The sequence below is a fragment of the Cetorhinus maximus genome, chromosome 10 (genome assembly GCF_964194155.1).
Source record: "Cetorhinus maximus chromosome 10, sCetMax3.hap1.1, whole genome shotgun sequence".
NCBI lineage: Eukaryota > Metazoa > Chordata > Chondrichthyes > Lamniformes > Cetorhinidae > Cetorhinus > Cetorhinus maximus.
This window is the reverse complement of record NC_135888.1, coordinates 133,002,138-133,021,399: the sequence shown is the minus strand read 5'-3', so window position 1 is coordinate 133,021,399 and position 19,262 is coordinate 133,002,138. Positions and strand designations below refer to the sequence as shown.

The 19,262-nt window shown below is 46.6% G+C and overlaps 1 protein-coding gene across 1 annotated transcript in view; it reads left to right on the top strand.

Annotated features, from left to right (window-relative positions):
- Positions 1–15,247, top strand: part of rbm22 (RNA binding motif protein 22) — a 31,130-nt gene extending 15,883 nt beyond the window's left edge. The window contains exons 4-11 of the mRNA XM_078551184.1: positions 2,407–2,539; positions 3,961–4,061; positions 6,863–7,035; positions 8,357–8,557; positions 9,158–9,322; positions 10,190–10,281; positions 12,990–13,124; positions 13,885–15,247. Of these exons, the coding sequence (XP_078407310.1) occupies positions 2,407–2,539; positions 3,961–4,061; positions 6,863–7,035; positions 8,357–8,557; positions 9,158–9,322; positions 10,190–10,281; positions 12,990–13,124; positions 13,885–14,018 (1,134 nt within the window). The 3' untranslated portion in view covers positions 14,019–15,247. The remainder of the gene's footprint in view (positions 1–2,406; positions 2,540–3,960; positions 4,062–6,862; positions 7,036–8,356; positions 8,558–9,157; positions 9,323–10,189; positions 10,282–12,989; positions 13,125–13,884) is intronic.
- The last annotated feature ends 4,015 nt before the right edge of the window (positions 15,248–19,262 follow it).

The following is a 19,262-nucleotide window of genomic DNA, read 5'->3' as shown; positions in this document are numbered from 1 at the left end:
AGCTCGCCCTTAAAGCTCTGCTGGCCGTACCCCAACACGTACCGGTCCCCCGTACCCCAACACGTACCGGTCCCCTGTATCCCAACACGTACCGGTCCCCTGTATCCCAACACGTACCGGTCCCCCGTACCCCAACACGTACCGGTCCCCCGTACCCCAACACGTACCGGTCCCCCGTATCCCAACACGTACCGGTCCCGCTCACCCCTGTGCCCGCTGACCTACACTGACTCCCGGTCCAGCAACACCTCAGCTTTAAAACTCTCATCTTTGTTTTCAAATCCCTTCGTGGCCTCACCCTTCCCTATCTCTGTAACCTCCAGCGCTGCTCTGCACATCCCTGATTTTAATCACTGCACCATTGCTGGCCATGCCTTTGGTTGCTTAGGCCCCAAGTTCTGGGATACCTTCCCTACGCCTCTCTACCTCTCCCTCCTCCTTTAAGATGCCCCTTAAAACTGACCTCTTTGACCAAGCTTTTTATTAATTTGACCTGATATCCTCCACATGACTCTCAAATTTTGTTCAGCAACACTCCTGTGAAACGCCTTAGAACATTTTGCTATATTAAAGGTGCTATATAAATGCAAGTAGTTATTGCTTTAGGAACTCATAGTTCAAGTGATTGTTGTGTTTGCCAGATTTTGGGTACAGAAATAAAAATCTTTATTAAAGACACAAGCAGCATTGTCTTTATTCTGTTATGTGATATAGTCTTTCCTTTACAATTAGTTTCACATGTTAAAGTTCTGTTTGTCACCCCTAATAACATATTAATCTATTGAATTTCAAAAACTAGTCAAAAAATGTCATCCTTAAATTCTTTCTTGAGCAATAAATTTGCAAAGTCTGATAATGCTCTGTTAGCCTGCGTTTAAATTACTCTTTCGGGTTGTCTGCCTCAGCTGTGGCCTAGTTTGTAGCACTCTCACCTTTGAGTCAGAAGGTTGGGCGTTCAAGTCACACTCCAGAGACTCGAGCACACAAATCTAAGCTGCGCTGTCAAAGCTGGCCTTTGGGTGAGGCGTTAAGCCGAGGCCCCATTTTCCCCCTGGGGTGGATGTGAAAGATCCCACTGCCACTGTTTCGAAGATGGTCGGGGGGAGTTATTTCTAATATTTACCCCGGATCAATGTCACTAAGGCAGATTACCTGGTTGTTATCACATTGCTGATAGTGGAGGCGGGGGTTTGCTGTTGCATTTTAACAGTGTCTGCACTTGCGAAGCACTTCATTGGCTGTAAAAAGCCGTGTGGGGTGTCTGGGGGCTGTGAAAGAAATGCTCTCAGTCGCAGTGTCTTTGTCACCCCGGATCACTGTGTGGTGACTCGAGTTGGAACCGCACGCCTGCTCTACAGCTGTTGCTGGTGGCCTGCCCTTTTCGCAGGTGAGGCAAAAGCTGGAAGCATTGTGAACGATGAGGAGGAGAGTGTTAAACTTCAAAAGGACATAGAGAAGTCGATGCAACGGGAGGACAGGCGGCAGACGAAATTTAACGCAGAGAAATGTAAAGTGATTCATTTTGGTCAGAATGATGAGGCGGACCAATGTAAAATAAAGGATACGATTCAGAAACGAGGTGCAAGAAGAGAAGGACCTGGGGGTATATATATATGCACAAAGCGTTGAAGGTGTCAGGCAAGGTTGAGAGCGCGGTTAATAAAACATGTGGAATCCCTGGCTTTATAAATAGGGGCATGGAGTACAAAAAGCAAGGAGATTATGATAAACAAAACAAAACGCTGATTGAGCCTCAGCCGAAGCTTGTGTCCAGTTCTGGGCACCTCACTTTGGACATTGAGAGAATGCAGATAAGAATCAGGAGGATGGTTCCAGATGTGAAGAACTTTAGTTCCGTGGATAGATTGGAGAAGCTGGGATTGTTCTTCTTGGAGAGGAGACGGCTGAGAGGAGATTTGGTAGAGGTGCTCAAAATCACGAGGGGGTCTGGGCAGCGTAGAACGATCGAGAACGAGAGGGCACAGATTTAAGGTCATTGGCGAAAGAAGCCGTAGTGACACGGGGGAGACCCTTTTTCGTGCTGCGAGTGGTTAGGATCTGGAATGCACTGCCTGAGTGTGTTGTGGAGGCAGGTTCAATCATGGCTTTCGAAAGAGAATGCGATAATTATCTGAAAGGAAAGAATTTGCAGGACTACAGGGAAAGGTCGGGGGTAGTGGGACAAGCTGAATTGCTCTTAAGAGAGCTGGTACAGATACAAAGGGACAAATGGCTGCCTCCTGTGCTGAATGTAACCGTTCTATAATTCAGTGATGGGGTGATTGGGACATCATACAGAGAAAGCTGGGGATTGTTGCAGTCGTGTGGGATTTTCCCTGTACTATAAATGCTAAGCTTCTGCGGTGCGTTGAATCCATATTTTTCCCCTTGTTCCCACATTATCAGATCTGCTCCCGGCCTTTCACTGTCTTCCGCTGGTGTCCGGGTGCTCGGATGCGTTTTAAGAAAACCGAAGTCTGCCAGACGTGTAGCAAGCTGAAGAATGTGTGCCAGACTTGCCTGCTGGACCTGGAATATGGTGAGTGCCCATGAATTCAGCCGGGGTACCACTGACCTCGACCTGGTTATGAGGCGGTCAGATTGTTACCAGCCTTGAGAGGAAGCTGGGAACTAGTCCAGCCCAGCAAGATACCAAACAAGGGCTGATGGGAGTGATAGTCCTACAGGAGGGTCAGGGCTTAGTGATGGGTAATTGTGAGGTATAAGCAGCTCCTTGAACTGTCTGAAATAGTTAACGCACTCAACATTGTTCAGGTGGTTCCTTGGTTAATGTCTGGTGGTGATTGCAATGGTCACCACCGTTTGCCTGATACTGCAGCTCTTCTGGATAAGTGCGGAGGGGGAAGCTCACTGCCGGGTTTGAGAGCCAAGCCCCTCCCAGTCGAACGGTCTGCCCACAGACCTTTGTTAGGCGAACGTATCGAGGGGTATGGAGCGGCAGAGGATGAATGGAATTGAGATGTGGATGAGCTGTGGTCCAATATTGAATGGTGGGGAACTGGCGTGAAGTGTGAATGGCCTCCTCCTGTTCCTAATAATCACTCGGTTCTGGAAGGGTAGCCATTTGTAGTTTTCCACCACTTTGAAAATGTGCTTCAAAGCTAAAGTGGTTGGTGCTAAAACTTCCATTGTCGTTGTGGTATTTAAAGGCAAAGCGAGCCTCTTGTGTGAAATGTGTTCTACATTTTCCATATTCACTACGTATAGCACTACTTGGGTGGCTTGTTGAGCTGGACTCACTCCAGCCCCATCTTAAGGATGACAACAGTCTGACCACCTCTTAAACGGGTTCTGGTCTATGATCTCCAATCTAAAGTAGCTGAGGAAGAGCTGGCAGTGTCAGCTGACAAAGCCCTCGTCATTATCATCAAATCCTTTCAGTGATCTATTTCCCGTTTGCATTAGCACGTTGAGGAACTAGATTCTTAATGGATGTGGACCAGGAATTGGAGAAGCGGGAGGGTGACCATCTCCTCCGTGCTTTTAGAAGTTGAGATAAATAAAGTGACCCATTAAGTAAGGCTGCAGCTATAACGTATAACAGGAAAATCTTTAGATCAGATAAGATCTCATTGAATAGTGGAACAGGCTCGAGGGGCTGAATGGACCTGCTCTTGTTCTTCAGTTGCATTGACGTGAGTGTGCCTGCTTTACACAGTGGGAGCGGTATATATAATGTACAAACGGATTCAATTCACAGCACAGAGCTTCAGTAAAGTTGGTGAGATGTTCCCCTGTCAGGGCTTTTAGTCTGCTTGGACGATTCCTTGAGCCACACTATCTGTTTTGCAATTACTGTGAGCCCAAAACCGCTTCATGTCGGTGCAGAAGTGGCAGCCTACTCCCCGAGTTACTCAGGAGGGAGTCTGCGTTCTTGCCATTGAGGTAGTGCTGAGCCTGGTTAAAGACTGCCTCGTTTCCTTCCTGTGCTGTTCTTAGGATTGCCCATCCAGGTCCGGGATGCAGGAATATCACTCAAGGACGAGATGCCCAAGTCTGATGTCAATAAGGAGTATTACACGCAGAACATGGAGAGAGAGGTAATTATTGCCTTTTAACTTCTTGTGCACCTCCAAAAGATTTTTAAAATTAAAGGTTTCTAACGTGGGCTTCGCTGGCAAGGCCATCATTTACTGCCCATCCCTAATTGCCCTTGAGAAGGTGGTGGTGAGCTGCCTTCTTGAACCGCTGCGGTCCATGCAGTGTAGGTACACCCACAGTGACTTTTCTGTAGTGGTTTGGTACAACTGAGCGGCTTGTTAGGACATTTCACAGGGCAGTTAAGAGTCAACCACATTGCTGTGGGCCTGGAGTCACATGTAGGCCAGACTGGGTCAGGACAACAGGTTTCCTTTCCTAAAGGACATTAAGTGAACCAGATGGGTTTTTATAACAACCTAGAGGTTACTCCTGGTTCTGGTGAAAGGTCACCTCGACCTGAAGTGTTGGCTGGGATTTTCTGGCCCTGCCTGCCGCAGAAATCGTAGCAGACGGGACAGAAAATTTGACTTTGGGCGGGAATCCCTGGTCCCGTGGTGGGTGGGTGGACGGGGCTGGAAAATCCTGACCGTTAACTGTGTTTCCCTTAACAGATGCTGCCTGACCTGCTGAGTATTCCCAGTGTTTTTGGTTTTGATTTCCAATTTCCAACAGCGCACTATTCTGCTTTTCCATTTTGCTTCCCCTTTAGCTGTGTCGGCCTTATAGCCTAATATCCACATTCTGCTAACATTTATATGGGTAGCGCTAGCTAAACCAGGCATGAGCTGCTGAGGTGGCAGTCCTGATAGTGAAAACTTATAAATGGAAATGGTCCAAAGATGGGCCTTGAAGATTTCAAATGATGGGGCAGCGACTGTTTCCTATGGCAGCTTGTTCCATTGTTGGTTCAGCAATTGAATTGGCAGGGCAATGTTTCACTATCTTCACACAGGCCTAGAGCACAGAAGGAGGAAGTGCAGCCAGTCTTGTCTGTGCTGGCTCTTTGAAAGAGTTATCTAGTTAGCCCCATTCCCCAGCTCTTTCCCCAGACCCCTGCAAATTTTTCCTTTTCAAGTATTCATCTAAATTCCTTTTGAAAGATACTGAATCTGCTTCCATCCCCCTTTCAGGCTGTGTGTTCCAGATTACAATAACTCACTGCACAGGAACAACTCTTCTCACCCTCTCCCCCTGGTTGTTTCACCAATGACCTTAAATCTTTATCCTTGGTCTTCCCCACCCTCCACCCCCACCCCATGCCCCACCAGCAAAACTTAGAGTTAATTTAATTTAAACTTAGACCTGGGCCCATCAGGAGTGATGTCAAGAAGTGGAAATTTGGACTCTCTGTGGGAATGGAATTTTTTAAAAATATTTTGGGGGAATATTGTGTTATCCTATGAAGAAGGCTAGGTGCCTATGTCTGTACGTGTGATTTAATTTATCTGGGCAAGAGTTTAATAGGAGTCAGGTTGTCTGGGGCGGGGGGGTTTGGAAACATGTCAAGGATAGAGGTGTTAAGTTTGAGGTACAAGTAAATAGGTTAGATCTAACATTTGCATTTTTAGAGTTTGAATATCAAAGGGGAATCAGAGGTACTAAGGAACATGTTTGCATCTTGCAGGAGTTCATAGGTAAGTCATAGGGATCTTACTGACCAAAAGCAAAGACAAGATGGAAACATGAAAGACCTTATATTTGGAAGGGTTTGAGTTTCATAGAGGTGTGAGAACAATGGAACGGAGATGAATGGGATTAAAGGTATATTAGATTTACAGTGGATAGCTGGATTTAGCTGTTGAGGTAGAGATGGCTGGAGATATCTAGAGCTGTTTGATCTGTTGAGATAGCTGGAGTTCTGGGCTGGGAGAGGATGCAGTTTGAATCACCCATCCAGTCAAGCCAGAAATATCTTGGGCTGCAGCAAACAGTTTTATTGTCAAGTGGATTCCACCACAGAGTGGAAGAGGGTGAAGGTCACGTGGTATAACTTTATTGAAGCTGCAGCAGTTTGCCTTGTGTAATATTACTGGATTTCATATTTAAGCATCTATAAGGAAGATAAAAGCAAAATACTGCGAATGCTGGAAATCTGAAATAAAAACGGAAAATGCTGGAAAAACTCAGCAGGTCTGACAGCCTCTGTAGAGAGAGAGAAACAGAGTTAACGTTTCGAGTTCGTATGACTCTTCAGAGCTGTAAAGGAGAGTCATATGGACTTGAAACATTAACTCTGTTTCTCTCTCTGCAGATGCTGTCAGACCTGCTGAGTTTTGCCAGCATTTTCTGTACCTGTAAAGGAGTGTTGCCTGGAAAGTGGCTGCTTGTGGGTTTGACCAGGTAGGGAGTTTTTTGGGGGAATGTTTTGTAAGACTAACCTTAATTGTGTAACTGTAATCTTGTGTGCTTAAGTTTTCTTTTATTTTTTGTTAATAAAGCTTTTTTAATTTTTTAAAAACCCAAAAGCGTCACTGGACCTCCTAGTGCTCCGATCGCTACGTTGTCTTCTCATTATCAGAACACAAATAAAAGGTTGTGGCCTGTAAGCCAAGTTTCCCTCTGGGCTTTGGTTTGCACAACCATTAACACCGGCTGTGGTCATAACACTCTCCCAAAAGGCTATGAAGGGTGGGCAGTGGGGAGCAGATTGAAAATTTTAAGGTTGAGATCAGTAGTTTTGATAGGTGATGGTATTAAGCGTTACAAAACCAAGGCGAGTAGGTGAAGTTAAATTTCAGAGTAGCCATGAGCTAATTGAACACCTGAGGAGACATGAGGGGCTGAATGGCCTCCTCCTGTGTACTCAACCAATCCCATTGCAGGGCTGGTGGTGGAGCTGATGTTTCTTCTGTCTCTGCAGATCCAGAACTCGGACGGGACAAGAGCGGTGGGTGCCCTGGGCAAGGCCACCAGCTCCAGTGACATGCTGCTGAAATTGGCCAGGACCACCCCGTATTACAAACGCAATCGGCCGCATATCTGTTCCTTCTGGGTCAAAGGAGAGTGCAAGCGAGGGGAGGAGTGTCCTTACAGGTAAGGAAGGGGAGGCCTCCGGACAATAAACTCTTGCTTCAGAATCAGAAGTCTGTGGGGTCAAGTCCCACTCCAGAGACTAGGGTAAAAAACCCAGACTGACACAGTGCAGTACCAAGGGGTCAAGGTGGAGTGGGGGGACCGGGCGTGCTGTTCTGTCAGGTGCTGCCCTTTGGATGAGGCATTAAACCCTCGGGTAGACGCAAAAGATCCAGTATTTTGAAAAAGAGCAGAGTTGTTCTCCCTGATGCCTTGGCTAATATTTATCCCTCAGCCTAGATCACTAAAACAGACTATCCGGTCATTGATCAGAGTCCTGCCTACAGGGGCTTGCTATGCACATATTGATTCCTACATTATTATTTTAAAAAGCTGACCATATTGAAAACTACGCCGTTGACTGCAAAGAGCTTTGAGGCATATTGAGAGGTCATGAAAGGCATGATAGAAATGCCAGTGTTTCTTTCTTAGTCTTACTAAATCCGCTCCTCCATTGTCCTGGCAGCCACTCCTGATCCAGATTAAACCCATTCCCTTGTGGTAAACATAAGAAATAAGAGCAGGAGTGAGCCATTTGGCCCCTCGAGTCTCCTCCACAATTCAGTAAGATCATGGTTGAACTCCAGTTCGTTAACTCCACTTTCCCTATATCCCTTTAATGCCCTTGGTATCCAAAATTTTTCAGTCCCTGTCTTGAATATACTCAATGACTGAGCATCCACAGCCCTCTGGGATAGAGAATTCCAAAGGTTCACAACTCTCTGAGTGAACATGTTTCTTGAGTATTGCTGAAAAGAGACATTTTACCAGTCACCAATAATTGGTGCATTCTCCATGGCAACGCCTCTACCAATCAGAGTCCACTTGCCAACCCATCAGAACTCTCTTCTCTCACAGTATAAAGTTGTTGCTTCCCCTGACGTTGGTATCCTTGCGATTGTCCTGATGAGTGCAAGACGAAAAGCTTCAACAAAATGTCTTTTCTCAGCAATACTAGTCCTACTAAATGACTATTTGGACAAATGTCTCCTCATCCCAGTCCTAAATGTCTGATCCCTTATCCTGAGATTATGCCCTCAGTTCTGTACTCTCCAGCTAGGGGAAACAGCCTCTAGACATTTACCCTGTCAAACCCTCTAGGCATTTTATATGTTTCAATGAGATCACCTCTCACTCTTTTAAACTCCAGAGAATATAGGCTCAAACTGCTTGATCTCTGATTATAGAGCAACACTCACATCCCATAACCCTCGCATAATATGCACTGATTACGAATCGAAACGGCGAAACTGATTTGATGATTATTTATATTTAAATACAGACATGAAAAGCCAACTGACCCGGATGACCCCTTGGCCGATCAGAACATCAAGGACCGTTACTATGGCATTAATGACCCGGTGGCTGACAAGTTGCTGAAGCGGGCAGCAACCATGCCCAGATTGGACCCACCGGAAGACAAGACGATCACAACCCTCTACGTGGGAGGTCTTGGGGAGCAGATCTCGGAGACGGAGTTACGGTAATCTCTCAGGGACCCGGTCAAGTAGGAATTGGGCATTATTCGCGGCTTGTGGTGATGCTGGCCATGTGCAGGAGTGTGCCGTTTCTTTAATGTATCACTTCTTGACTCGCTGTCACTTCACTCCCTTCCTTTGGCGGATGGCCTGGCCCTTTACATCCCCTTGGTGACCTCAGCCGCTCACCTTTCAGGCATGGCCCAGTGGGTAACACTCTCAGCTCAGAGTCAGAAAGTTGTGAGTTCAAGGCCCAGTCCAGCATGACACTCCAGGACGGTACTGAGGGAGTGCTGCACTGTCGGAGGAGTTAGACCAAGGCCCTATTTGCGCACTCGAGTAGATGGGTGAGGTCCCATGGTATAACCCAAAAGCAGGGGAGTTCTCCACCTGGCCACCATTTATCCATCAAGAAACATCAACAAAGAAAAGCTAAATGATGATCCAGTTGAAGTATGTGGGATCTTGCTAAATGCAAATTGGCACCAGGCTGCCACACTTCAGAAGTAACTCATTGGCCATGAGGCGCTTCAGGGCACCTTGATGGTGTGGGTTGTTTCTAATATTTGTTAACCGCTGTACTTTTTCTTTTGCTGGATATAAAGGAATCATTTTTACCAGTTTGGCGAGATTCGCTCCATCACTGTGGTCCAGCGGCAGCAGTGTGCCTTCATCCAGTTCGCCACCAGGCAGTCGTCGGAACTCGCCGCCGAGAAATCATTCAACAAACTCATCATTAACGGGCGAAGACTGAACGTCAAATGGGGCAGGTGAGTGTTTTAAAAAAAGGTGTTTTGGGAGATGGGTCAATCCTGAAGTTGAGGGTATTGACGTTGGGCGATTTTGCTCCTTGGCACGTCACATAACCTGGCTAAAGGCAAAACACTGCGGACGCTGGAAATCTGAAATAAAAACAGAAAATGCTGGGAAAATCTCAGCAGGTCTGGCAGCATCTGTGGAGAGAGAAATAGTTAACGTTTCGAGTCCGTATGACTCTTCTTCAGAGCTGAAGGGCTCTGAAGCAGAGCCACATGGACTTGAAAAGTTAACTCTCCTTCTCTCTATCAAAACCTGGAGTTGGTTTACTCAGCTGGTCGGTTGGATCCGCGGGATGGGGGCTGGGAGTGGGATGGTAGGAAAAAAAACAAAAATATTGAGAGCAAAGTGGACGCGAGGGTAAAATTCAATCTTTTGCTCTTGTGGGGTGACAGAAAGAGAACGACAGAGTAAGTTGTTAGGCACGGAGCCCTCCGAAACAGTAACAGATGGGGTACGCTCGCTTCTCTCGCAGTCACGATTGCAGGCATGTTTGGACACTGGTGGTTGTGTCCTGCAACAGGCACTTGTGATCGAGCAAGAACCCTTCGGTGAGTGCTCTCATTCACGGAAGAGTTCATCGTTGAGCAGTCACGCACAAGAACTTTGGCACATGCGGCTGAGCTTCTCGCGTGCTGGCTGCAGGAGTGCTCGTGTATTTCTACTTCAACGCCAGGCTAATCATACATCGTTTTGCGACCCTTGCCATAGCGCCTGTTCATCGGCGCGCGCCTGGCGTTCGTGTGTAGGCTTCTTCCCTCCGTGCTGGTCGGACATTTGCGCTGGCGGCCACGCTGACTCTTGTTCTGATTGAACTTCAGGTCGCAAGCTGCCAGAGGAAAAGAGAAGGAAAAGGACTCGAATGTTACAGAGTCGGGAATGAAATTGGAGCCTGTTCCAGGGCTGCCTGGTGGTAAGTAAAGGACAATTCTTTCTTACATTATGGTGGGGGGGAAACCTGAACTCTTGAGTGACGGTGGCTTCACACATATTTGTCACTTCCAGCCTCTTTATATTTCAGAACTACTTTGCAAAGTAACGCTTTGGTCAGTCATGTACCAAGTTCCTGCACAGTCCTAAACCTGCTCGTTCCTGGCCACAGCTGATCCCCTGTTGCAAGTTTAAAAACATTCTAAAATAATTTAACTGACATTAGAAACCTGACCATTTACTTCCCCATTAAAGATGCCACATGACCAGATTAGATCTTTCGAATGGGAAGATTTAGGTTTTTAAACTCTGCTCGTCCTGGATGCCACTGCGTGGGCCTTGCTTTAGCTGTCAAGAGCAGAACCAGTCTTATCATTGAGATGCTGGGATTGTTCTGGGAGCAGGGACGGTTAAGGGAAGATTTAATTGATATGTTCAAAGTCATGAAAGGTTTGGATGGAGTAAATAAGGACAACTCAAAAGGCGGTGGAAGCAAAGTCTTGGAATATCTTTAAGGCAGAGCTAGATAGATCCTTGATTAACAAGGGGGTGAAAGGTTATCGGGGGTAGGCAGGAATGTGGGGTTGAGGTTACATTCAGATCAGCCATGATCTTATTGAACGGCGGAGCAGGTTCGAGGGGCCGAGTGGCCTCCTGCTCCTAACTCGTATGTTCGTAGGAACAGGAGGAGGCTATTTAGCCCCTCAAACCTGTTCTGCAATTCATCGAGACCATGGTGGGAACTAACTCCTTGTATTCCAGCCCTCTGCATATAACACCCAGCATTTCATTAGCCTTTTTGATTATGTTCTGTACCCGTTCATGATATTTTAATGAGTTATGCACTTAGATTTCCACTGTTTCAAGCTTTTCACAATTTAGGAATTACCATCTTATCATTTTTTTGATCCAAAGTGGATGACCTCACATTTGCCACAGTTTTGCCCATTCACTTAATCTGTCAATATTCCTTTGTAATTTTAAGTTTCTATCTACGATGCTGATAGTGCTGCTTATCTTGGTGTCATTGACAAATTTGGATATGTGGCTTTCTATCCCAGCATTTTATTAATAAATACGGTGAGGCCCCACACAGATCTTTGTGGGACACCACTAGCCCCATGCTGCCAATTGGAGTACCTCCCTATTCTCTGTCTCCTGACACTCAGCCAGTTTCCTGACCAGGTCCGTAATTGGCCTTCAATTCCAAAGACTCCAACTTTAGCCAACAGAGTCTTACCAAATGCCTTCTGGAAGCCCATATAAATAACATAGGTGGACATTCCCATCTCCAACTTTGGTCACCTCTTCAAAATACTCAATCGGGTTCGTCAAGCTGCTTACGAGTCCCTGCTCACTGCCCCTGATCAGCTGAAAAACTTTCAAGGTGCTCAGTCACTTAAAAACTCCGTCCTTAAAAGCTTCGGCAATTAGGTTAACTGGTCAATTATTCCCTGGTTTCCCTCCTTCACCTTTTAAAATGGTGGAGTGACCTGTGCAATTTTCTACTCGAAAGGAACAGTTCCTCAATCGAGGGAACTTTGGAAGATTATGGTCAGGGCATCTACAATATTGTCACCTCCTTCCTCTAAAATCCTGGGATAGAAACAATCTGGTCCTGGGGATTTTTCACTCGTTGGTGCCATTATTTTCTTCATGACTGTTATTTTGCTTTTAGTGAGTCCCTGTCCTTGATTTAATGTCAGGATGCTGACCACATCCTGTATGGTAAATACTAATGCAGAGTAATTATTCAGCTTGTCTGCCATTTCCACAGGCAGAAGGGTTGGTAACCAGAGGATACCGATTTAAGGTGTTCGGCAAAATAAACAGGGGAGATGAGGAGAAATGATTTATTTTTACATTGATCTGAGAAAGAGTGATGGAATCAGATTCCACTGGAACTTTCAATTCGCCACCGTCAACATCTTTCCATTTGCATAAGATGATGGACAGGCAGCAAATCAAATCCGTTGGGGGTGGGTTTAGCTTCGTATGGTGCACTCTTACCGCTGGCTGAAGGGACCAATCCGGGAGAGGCAGGTTCTGCCATAGGGGCCGTATATGAAGTGGTTTTCAGGCGTCGTTGTGCGTTGTTGTTGGGATCCTGTTGCCAAGCTGCTGTAGCCACAGAACATCTTGGCGCTCGGCAGCCCACAGGTGAGATCACCGTTTTCCTCTGTTGTTAGCTAGTGCCTCCCAGGTCTGAGAATCGATGTCTTGGGCCTTCATGTCACGATTGCCAGCATCCTTGAAGTGCAGTTTTGGGTATCCTACTAGTCGTCTGGCTCTTGGCTACCTTGTCATACAGAAAACCTTCGGATATGTGATCTAAGCAATTAGACATGTACTCGAAGAGGATTCATTTACTGGGATATGGGGGTAAAGTAGAAAGGGGTTGGGGGGTGGTGGGTGGGGTGGTGGGGGGCAGGGGCAGTGCAGGAATAAATTGAACAGCTCTTCAAAGAGCCAGCTCAGGTACAATGGGCCAAATGGCCTCCTCCTGTGCTGTAAGATTCTATGATTCTATTTTATTTCTTGAAATTTTTCCAATCCTTCTATATCGTTAGCTGAGACTGATGGTGGGGGGAGCTGTGAGTGGTCGTTCACTTGGTTACAGTGTGGCTTTGTGCTTGGGTGGTCCACTGCCTAATTCATGTCTGTTTTCTTTCCTTCTTCCCCCCCCCAAAGCATTGCCTCCACCGCCGCCGACCATCGAGGAGGAGACCCCCACCAACTTCTTCAACCTCCCGCCCAGCGCTCCTCCTGCCGTGATGAACATTTCACTGCCTCCTCCACCTGGACTGGCACCGCCCCCACCGCCAGGTACCCAGGTTTGCAAGAGTTTTGGGGCGGGGGAGGGTGCTTTCTCCTGCGCTTATGTTACCGTGGTACCGTGCGCTGTGGGATCGGGAACCAGTGTCTTGATCGCCACTGGGGTGGGGAGCGGGGTTCTGCGGGACTGGTCAGGCCGTTAGCTTATGAACACGGTAGTGCAGCATGTTTGTTACTGGGCTTGCAGAGGTGGAAACCTAAACCTGGGCGGTTGGGGGGGTGGGTGCATTTTAAAGATGATGATTATCGGTTTTGCCTTGAATATTACTGGATGCAGCGGCAGGCCTAGGGAGGGTAGAGCTGGAGAGAGGGAGAGAAGGAAAGCAAGGGGATTTTAGTTATATTGTTAAGATACACAAAGAAAGTTGAATTAAGTACCTAGAGCATTTACAAAGAGAGACTGCTGGGACACGGGGGTTGTAGGTGGGAAGTAAACATATATAATGCTGCATTCTGTAAATGAACCTATCATCAGGGAAAGTGTTAGTGTCTAGGTTCATACCTCACCATCAGGCTTGGGGTCGATTTAAGGGAAAGAAGAGCTGGTGAGGGAAGGTAGCAGCAGAGACGGGGAAGTTGTTGGCTTTGTTCTGTCTATTGTATATTGACTGCACTCGAGTATTATGGGATGTTTACTGCGACCATTGTAATGGGATGTATACTGACCCCTCTCTGTCATTGCGGGGATATATACTGTACTTTCTGCATTTCGTGTATCACTAACTCTTGTTTTGTTTTTTGTTCTCCCCAGGGTTTGGAGGCACCGTGTTCCATGGCATGCCTCCTCCACCTCCTCCCTTCCTACGTGCTCCTGGCCCTATCCATTATCCGTCCCAGGACCCTCAGCGGATGGGTGCCCACACAAACAAGCCCAGTAGTGCCTAACTGTCCTCGAGTTGCCTGTTTCCATCTTCGCAGCAGCCAGGCGCCCACATCAAAAGAGCGGGAATTTTGGGAAAGCTGCTTTCTCAAGCGTCTTTTAAAACCCCGATCCCAAACCCAATTCAACAAAAATTCTTTTCTACATTTTAGAACTTAGTAACCTTGGTTTAATTTCCCTCCCACCTGACCAGGGGGCGGTGTGAGTGGCACATCTCTCATGCCTGGTTGGGCAGGGTTTGGGATTTGTATCTGCCCTGTGTCGTTGCAGTATAACCTGGCCAGCTGTGGCGATTCCTGACTCCCCTTTCAACCTAAACCGTCGCTGGGCACCCTGTCTGAACGGATGTTTGATGTACACTGACTCGATTGTGAATTGGACGCCCCCCCTCTCAACACTGAGATGCGCCTGTGGTGTGTCTTCTGCCCTCAAATTCCCCCTTTCAAAGGTCAAACATTTACCCTGTGATGTGACATTGAGCAGCCAGGGAGGTCCATCCTCACACCGTCACCAACTTTAGGCAGGGCAGCAATGGAGGCACTGAAATTGGCCCCAGCACCCCTGGGCTCTTGGTGTGGTGGGGGCTGTTGAGGTGGGTTGAGATGGGAATGTCAGCTGAGGTCTCATGCTCCCAATTTCTTTATGGATCAAGACCCACTGCTAAACCCTTCACCACCTGCTTACTCACTCATTCTCGCTGCTTGGCTTGAGTGCCAAGAAATGCCCTCCCCCTAGCAGGAGGGATGATGCCTGCTGGGATCCCAAGAACTGTGCCCTCACCGCATGGGTTGGGTGAGAAGTAAAAAAAAACCCACACATTTGAGTCGTGTTAAATCTGAATTAGTGTGTGTGTGTTAATGATCAGTTCCAACTGGAGCCCAGAAGCAGTCTGCTTCATTGATTAAAGTGGAAGCAACGGTGTAGGCATATAAGGGTTAATTGAAAGTATTCACCCACTGGACCTTCCCTGTGTCTGTAGTCTCCAGATGCTAGGGATGAAGAGTCTAATTATACCTCCAAAAGAGGGCAACAAAAAGCCAGAGGGTTAAACGTAAGGATTGTAATTATTAGTGTGTGTGATGTATTTTATACAGAGGGTGTCAGTAACTCACGAGTAGAGCAAGTGGTCTTTGTTATGGTAGGATACTTGCTGGAATGTTCTTCCCTGAGCCTCCACAATCTTTCTCACACAGCTCTTGGGTAGTGAGAGCGCTGGTTTCCAGTTCCTGGAGCCTGCGCATCTCTGGGATACGAGCTGCAGTGAGCAGAGAGAGTGCACAGAGCGCCGAGATTTGGAGGCAGGATCAGGCATGGAGAGATAGCGAGGTAGAGGGTCACTGACTCTGCCACTGCCAATGTGACCCGATGCAATAAACAAGTTTCCTACATCCTGTTGGTAATTTTGGACCACCCCCACTTTCTCCATATTCATCCAAGATTACTCTGAAAACCCAAGGGAATACAGTATTGCCTTTTCTCCATTAAAAGATTCTTGTGCCACTTTTTGACTTTTTTTTTGGTAACCTGCACAAGGTGGAAGGTTCTGTGCATCAAATGCAGCAACTGCCATGGGCTGTGTGTAATTGTTCAATGGCCGAATTGGATAGTTGTCCTGGCGAAGTGTTTCTTGTGCTTCTGTCTCCACAAGCTGTGAGGCACTGACCCCGTAGTAACCTGTGCCACCTCCACTTGATAGCTCTCCCAGCTTCTGATGACAATTCAGCAGTCCCGCTCGCCACCCCACCACCTCTCCACCCCCGGCAGCTTATCCCAAAGACCGCCGCATTGTGTGTGAGCGTTGGTCATAAGTTGACTATCTGTGGAAGTGGGGCGACAGGCTTCAGAGCTGAGCTTGAATCTGGATTTTTTTTTAAACATATGGTCATGCCCTGCAGCCAGATTGACTGGGTCGGCCGGGACTGGGTAACCTCTCCCATCCTTCCCTGCTCCACCACTCCACAACACAATCTCTCTGTATAGCTGTAGCACAGGCCTGCCACAGTGAGCCCCCGGTGGTTCCTCACAGTGGGTTGCCCAGTCCGTGCGGCTCACCTGGATAAAGTCACTGGTGAGAATATTCGCCCCCAAGGTGGCATGGCGCAACTCGAGCCCAGCTTTGTAAATTCAGTGTCCCGTTTTTTTAAAATATTCCATAGCCCCTCCTCCCTCTCTCTGCCACCCCCCTTCCTCCCAACGATTCATTGTCTTTGAACGCTTGTCGGAGCAGTTGAAATTTGTCGGGCTGCTGCGGGGATGCAGTGCATCTGGTCAAACTGTCGAAAGGGAACCATGATCCCTGTCATTCTGTTCGCATCCATAAAGGTTCTTTTTTAAGTCGCTTGTGAGTCTGCTTTATTCAACACTGCTCTTTCATAGATACAATTAGAAAAAAAAATCTTTGAAAGTGGCAGAACATGTCAATAAGGCTGGTTTTTTAAAAAAAAAGCGTTTGGCATCCTAGTCTTTGTTAATAAAGATATTGAGTAAAAAAACCAAGGGGGTTATACTAAACCTTTATAAAAATACTAGTTGGGCCACAGCTGGAGTATTGTGCCCCATTTTAGCACCATGCATTAGGAAAGATTCCACGGTCTTGAAGAGGGCACAGGGATTTATTAGAATGGTTCCAGGGATGAGGGTTTTCAGTTACACGGGGAGACTGGAGCAGCTGGGTTGTTGTCAGAGCAGAGAAGGTTAAGAGGAAATTTATTAGAGGCGTTCAAAATCAAGAAGGGTTTTGACAGAGTAAATGATGGGAAGGTTTCCATTGGCAAATGAAGGAAATAGTTTTACTCAATGAGTAGCTATGATCCGGAATGTGCTGCTTGAAAGGGCAGTGAAAGCAGATTCGGTAATAACTTGCACAAAGGAACTGGATAAATGCTTGAAGGGGAGAAACGTGCAGGGGGTCGGGAGTGGGGTGGGGTAGGACTAATTGGATCACTCTTTCAAAGAGCCAGTGCAGGCATGGTGGTAAAAATGGATTCTTTTCCTGTAAGTTCTATGACTGGACTCTGGGGAAATACCCTAAGTTCTTTCTTCTCGAATATTGCTAAAAGGAGATTTTGTCCAAAGGATTTTGCCGTGCGCTCATTAGGACAAACTCAAGAATGCCAAATTTCAAACAATCACAACAATTTATACCATAGGAGAAAAGGGTGCTGATTGGTTGGCAAGTCAAATCTGGTTGATGTGTTACCATGGAGAAAGCAACAGGGAACTTTATAGCCCCCATACCTCCAGGTAATTCAAAAATGGCACAAGGCTTGAACATATTCCTTTTGTTTGCAGAGAACAAACCCCTGTGTAAAAGCCGTTTTACGAGCAAGATTGATTATCCTAAATTGGTTGTTTATGTAGCTATTAGCGCACTCAGGATTGTTCAAGTGCTGCCCAATTGTGGAACCACATCTAACAGTAGGTGTTTTGTTTTGGGTTTTGCGAGTATGGGCTGGTTGAGCACGGTCTGTACGCTGCCTATTTTGAACAGCCGGAGGGGCATGTTTGATTCATTCAGCCAATCGTTGGGACATACGACCTACGTACCTGCATCACATTGAAATTCATATACAACAAAATGTTGTGAGAATTTTAAAATTGAGATGTTGCCAGGTTGGGAGGCAATGAGCACAGGGGGTGATGGTTGAACGGGACATGGTAGAGGTAGGATACATATCTGAAGCTGATGATATTAACAGAGTTTGGGAGTTTTGATTTAGAATTTGTACACCGATAAAGCATCATTGCTTTGGGCAACTTATTGCAAACCTCTGCAGTGTCGAAACTGAAATTAAGAAAGTAGTAAATATACGTGTCCAGACCAGCTGGAGTTAACCGGACCTGATAGATACCAAATCTCAGAAAGGGAATGTTGGCCTTGAAGGAGGCACAGTGTCGATTCACCAGACTTAAAGGGTTAAATTATGGCAAATGGTTGCATTAACTTGGCTTGAAATTTTCTTGGGCATAGATGATTAAGAGGGTGATCTGACTGAGGTGTTAAAAATATTTGAGACACAGAAAAATTAGAGCAAGGCTTTCAGTGGTGATGTCCAGAAACACTCCTTCATACGAAGATTCATGGAAGCCTGGGACTCTGCACCCTCCACCAATGCCTGTGGTTTCTGAGGGACAATTGGAGCTTTCAACACTTGAGTTTGATAGAAAAACCAAATACTGAAGATGTTGCAAACCTGAAATAAAAGCTGGAAATACTGAGTGCGTCAGACAGCATCTGTTTAGAGAGAAGTTGGAGTTAATGTTTCAAGTCAATGACTTCATGACTGCGAAAATTCGGAAATGTAATAGGTTTTTAAGCGAGTGAAAGGTGGAAGGGTGGAAAAAAAAACAAAAGGAAATATCTGGAATAGGATGGGATATGGGAGAGATTAAATGATAAAATGAATGGTGATGCAGGGCCAAAGGGAGTGGTAATGGGATAAAGAAAGGAACAAAAGATGTCTAGAGGAGGTGTGAATGGCAGGATTATGTGCAGCTGTCATCTGAAAGCAAAGAAAAACAAGACAGTAAAACCAAAATCTGTTTTAAAAAAAAAATGGGGCAGAGGTTACAAGTTGAAATTGCTAAAGGCACTGTTGAAGGCTGTAAAATGTCTAACTGAACGAAGAGCGCTGTTCCTGGAGCTTGCATTGAGTTTCTTTGGAACACTGCAGCAGGCCGGGGTCAGAGTGGGCGCAAGGTGGAGAATTAAAACGACGGACAACCGATAGCTTGGGGCCACACTTGTGGACTGAACGGAGGTGTTCTACAAAGTGGTCACTCGGTTTGTGTTTGGTTTCCCCACAGTTGCAGAGACCACATTGTGAGCAGTGAATACAGTGTACTAAATTGAAAAGTACAAGTAAATCACTGCTTTACTTGGAAGGAGTTTTGGCAGCCTTGGATGTAGAAGATAGAGGAGGTAAAAAGGCAGGTGTTACATCTCCTGCACTTGCATTGGAAAGGTGCCATGGGAAAGGGAAGTGGAGGGGCTATTGAGGTGATTGAGGAGTGGACCAGGTGTCACAGAGGAATGGTGGGGAGGGGAAGATGTGTTTGGTGGTGTGTCGCTGGAGGTGGCAGAGAATGATCGTTTGAATACAGTGGCTGGTTGGGTGGGAAGTGAGGACAAGGGGAACCCTATCGTGAATCTGGGAGGGAGGGGAAGGAATGAGAGCAGAAGTGTGGGTAATGAGGTGGACACTCAATGAGGGCTCAATCAGCCACAGCTGGGGGCAATCCTTGGTTGA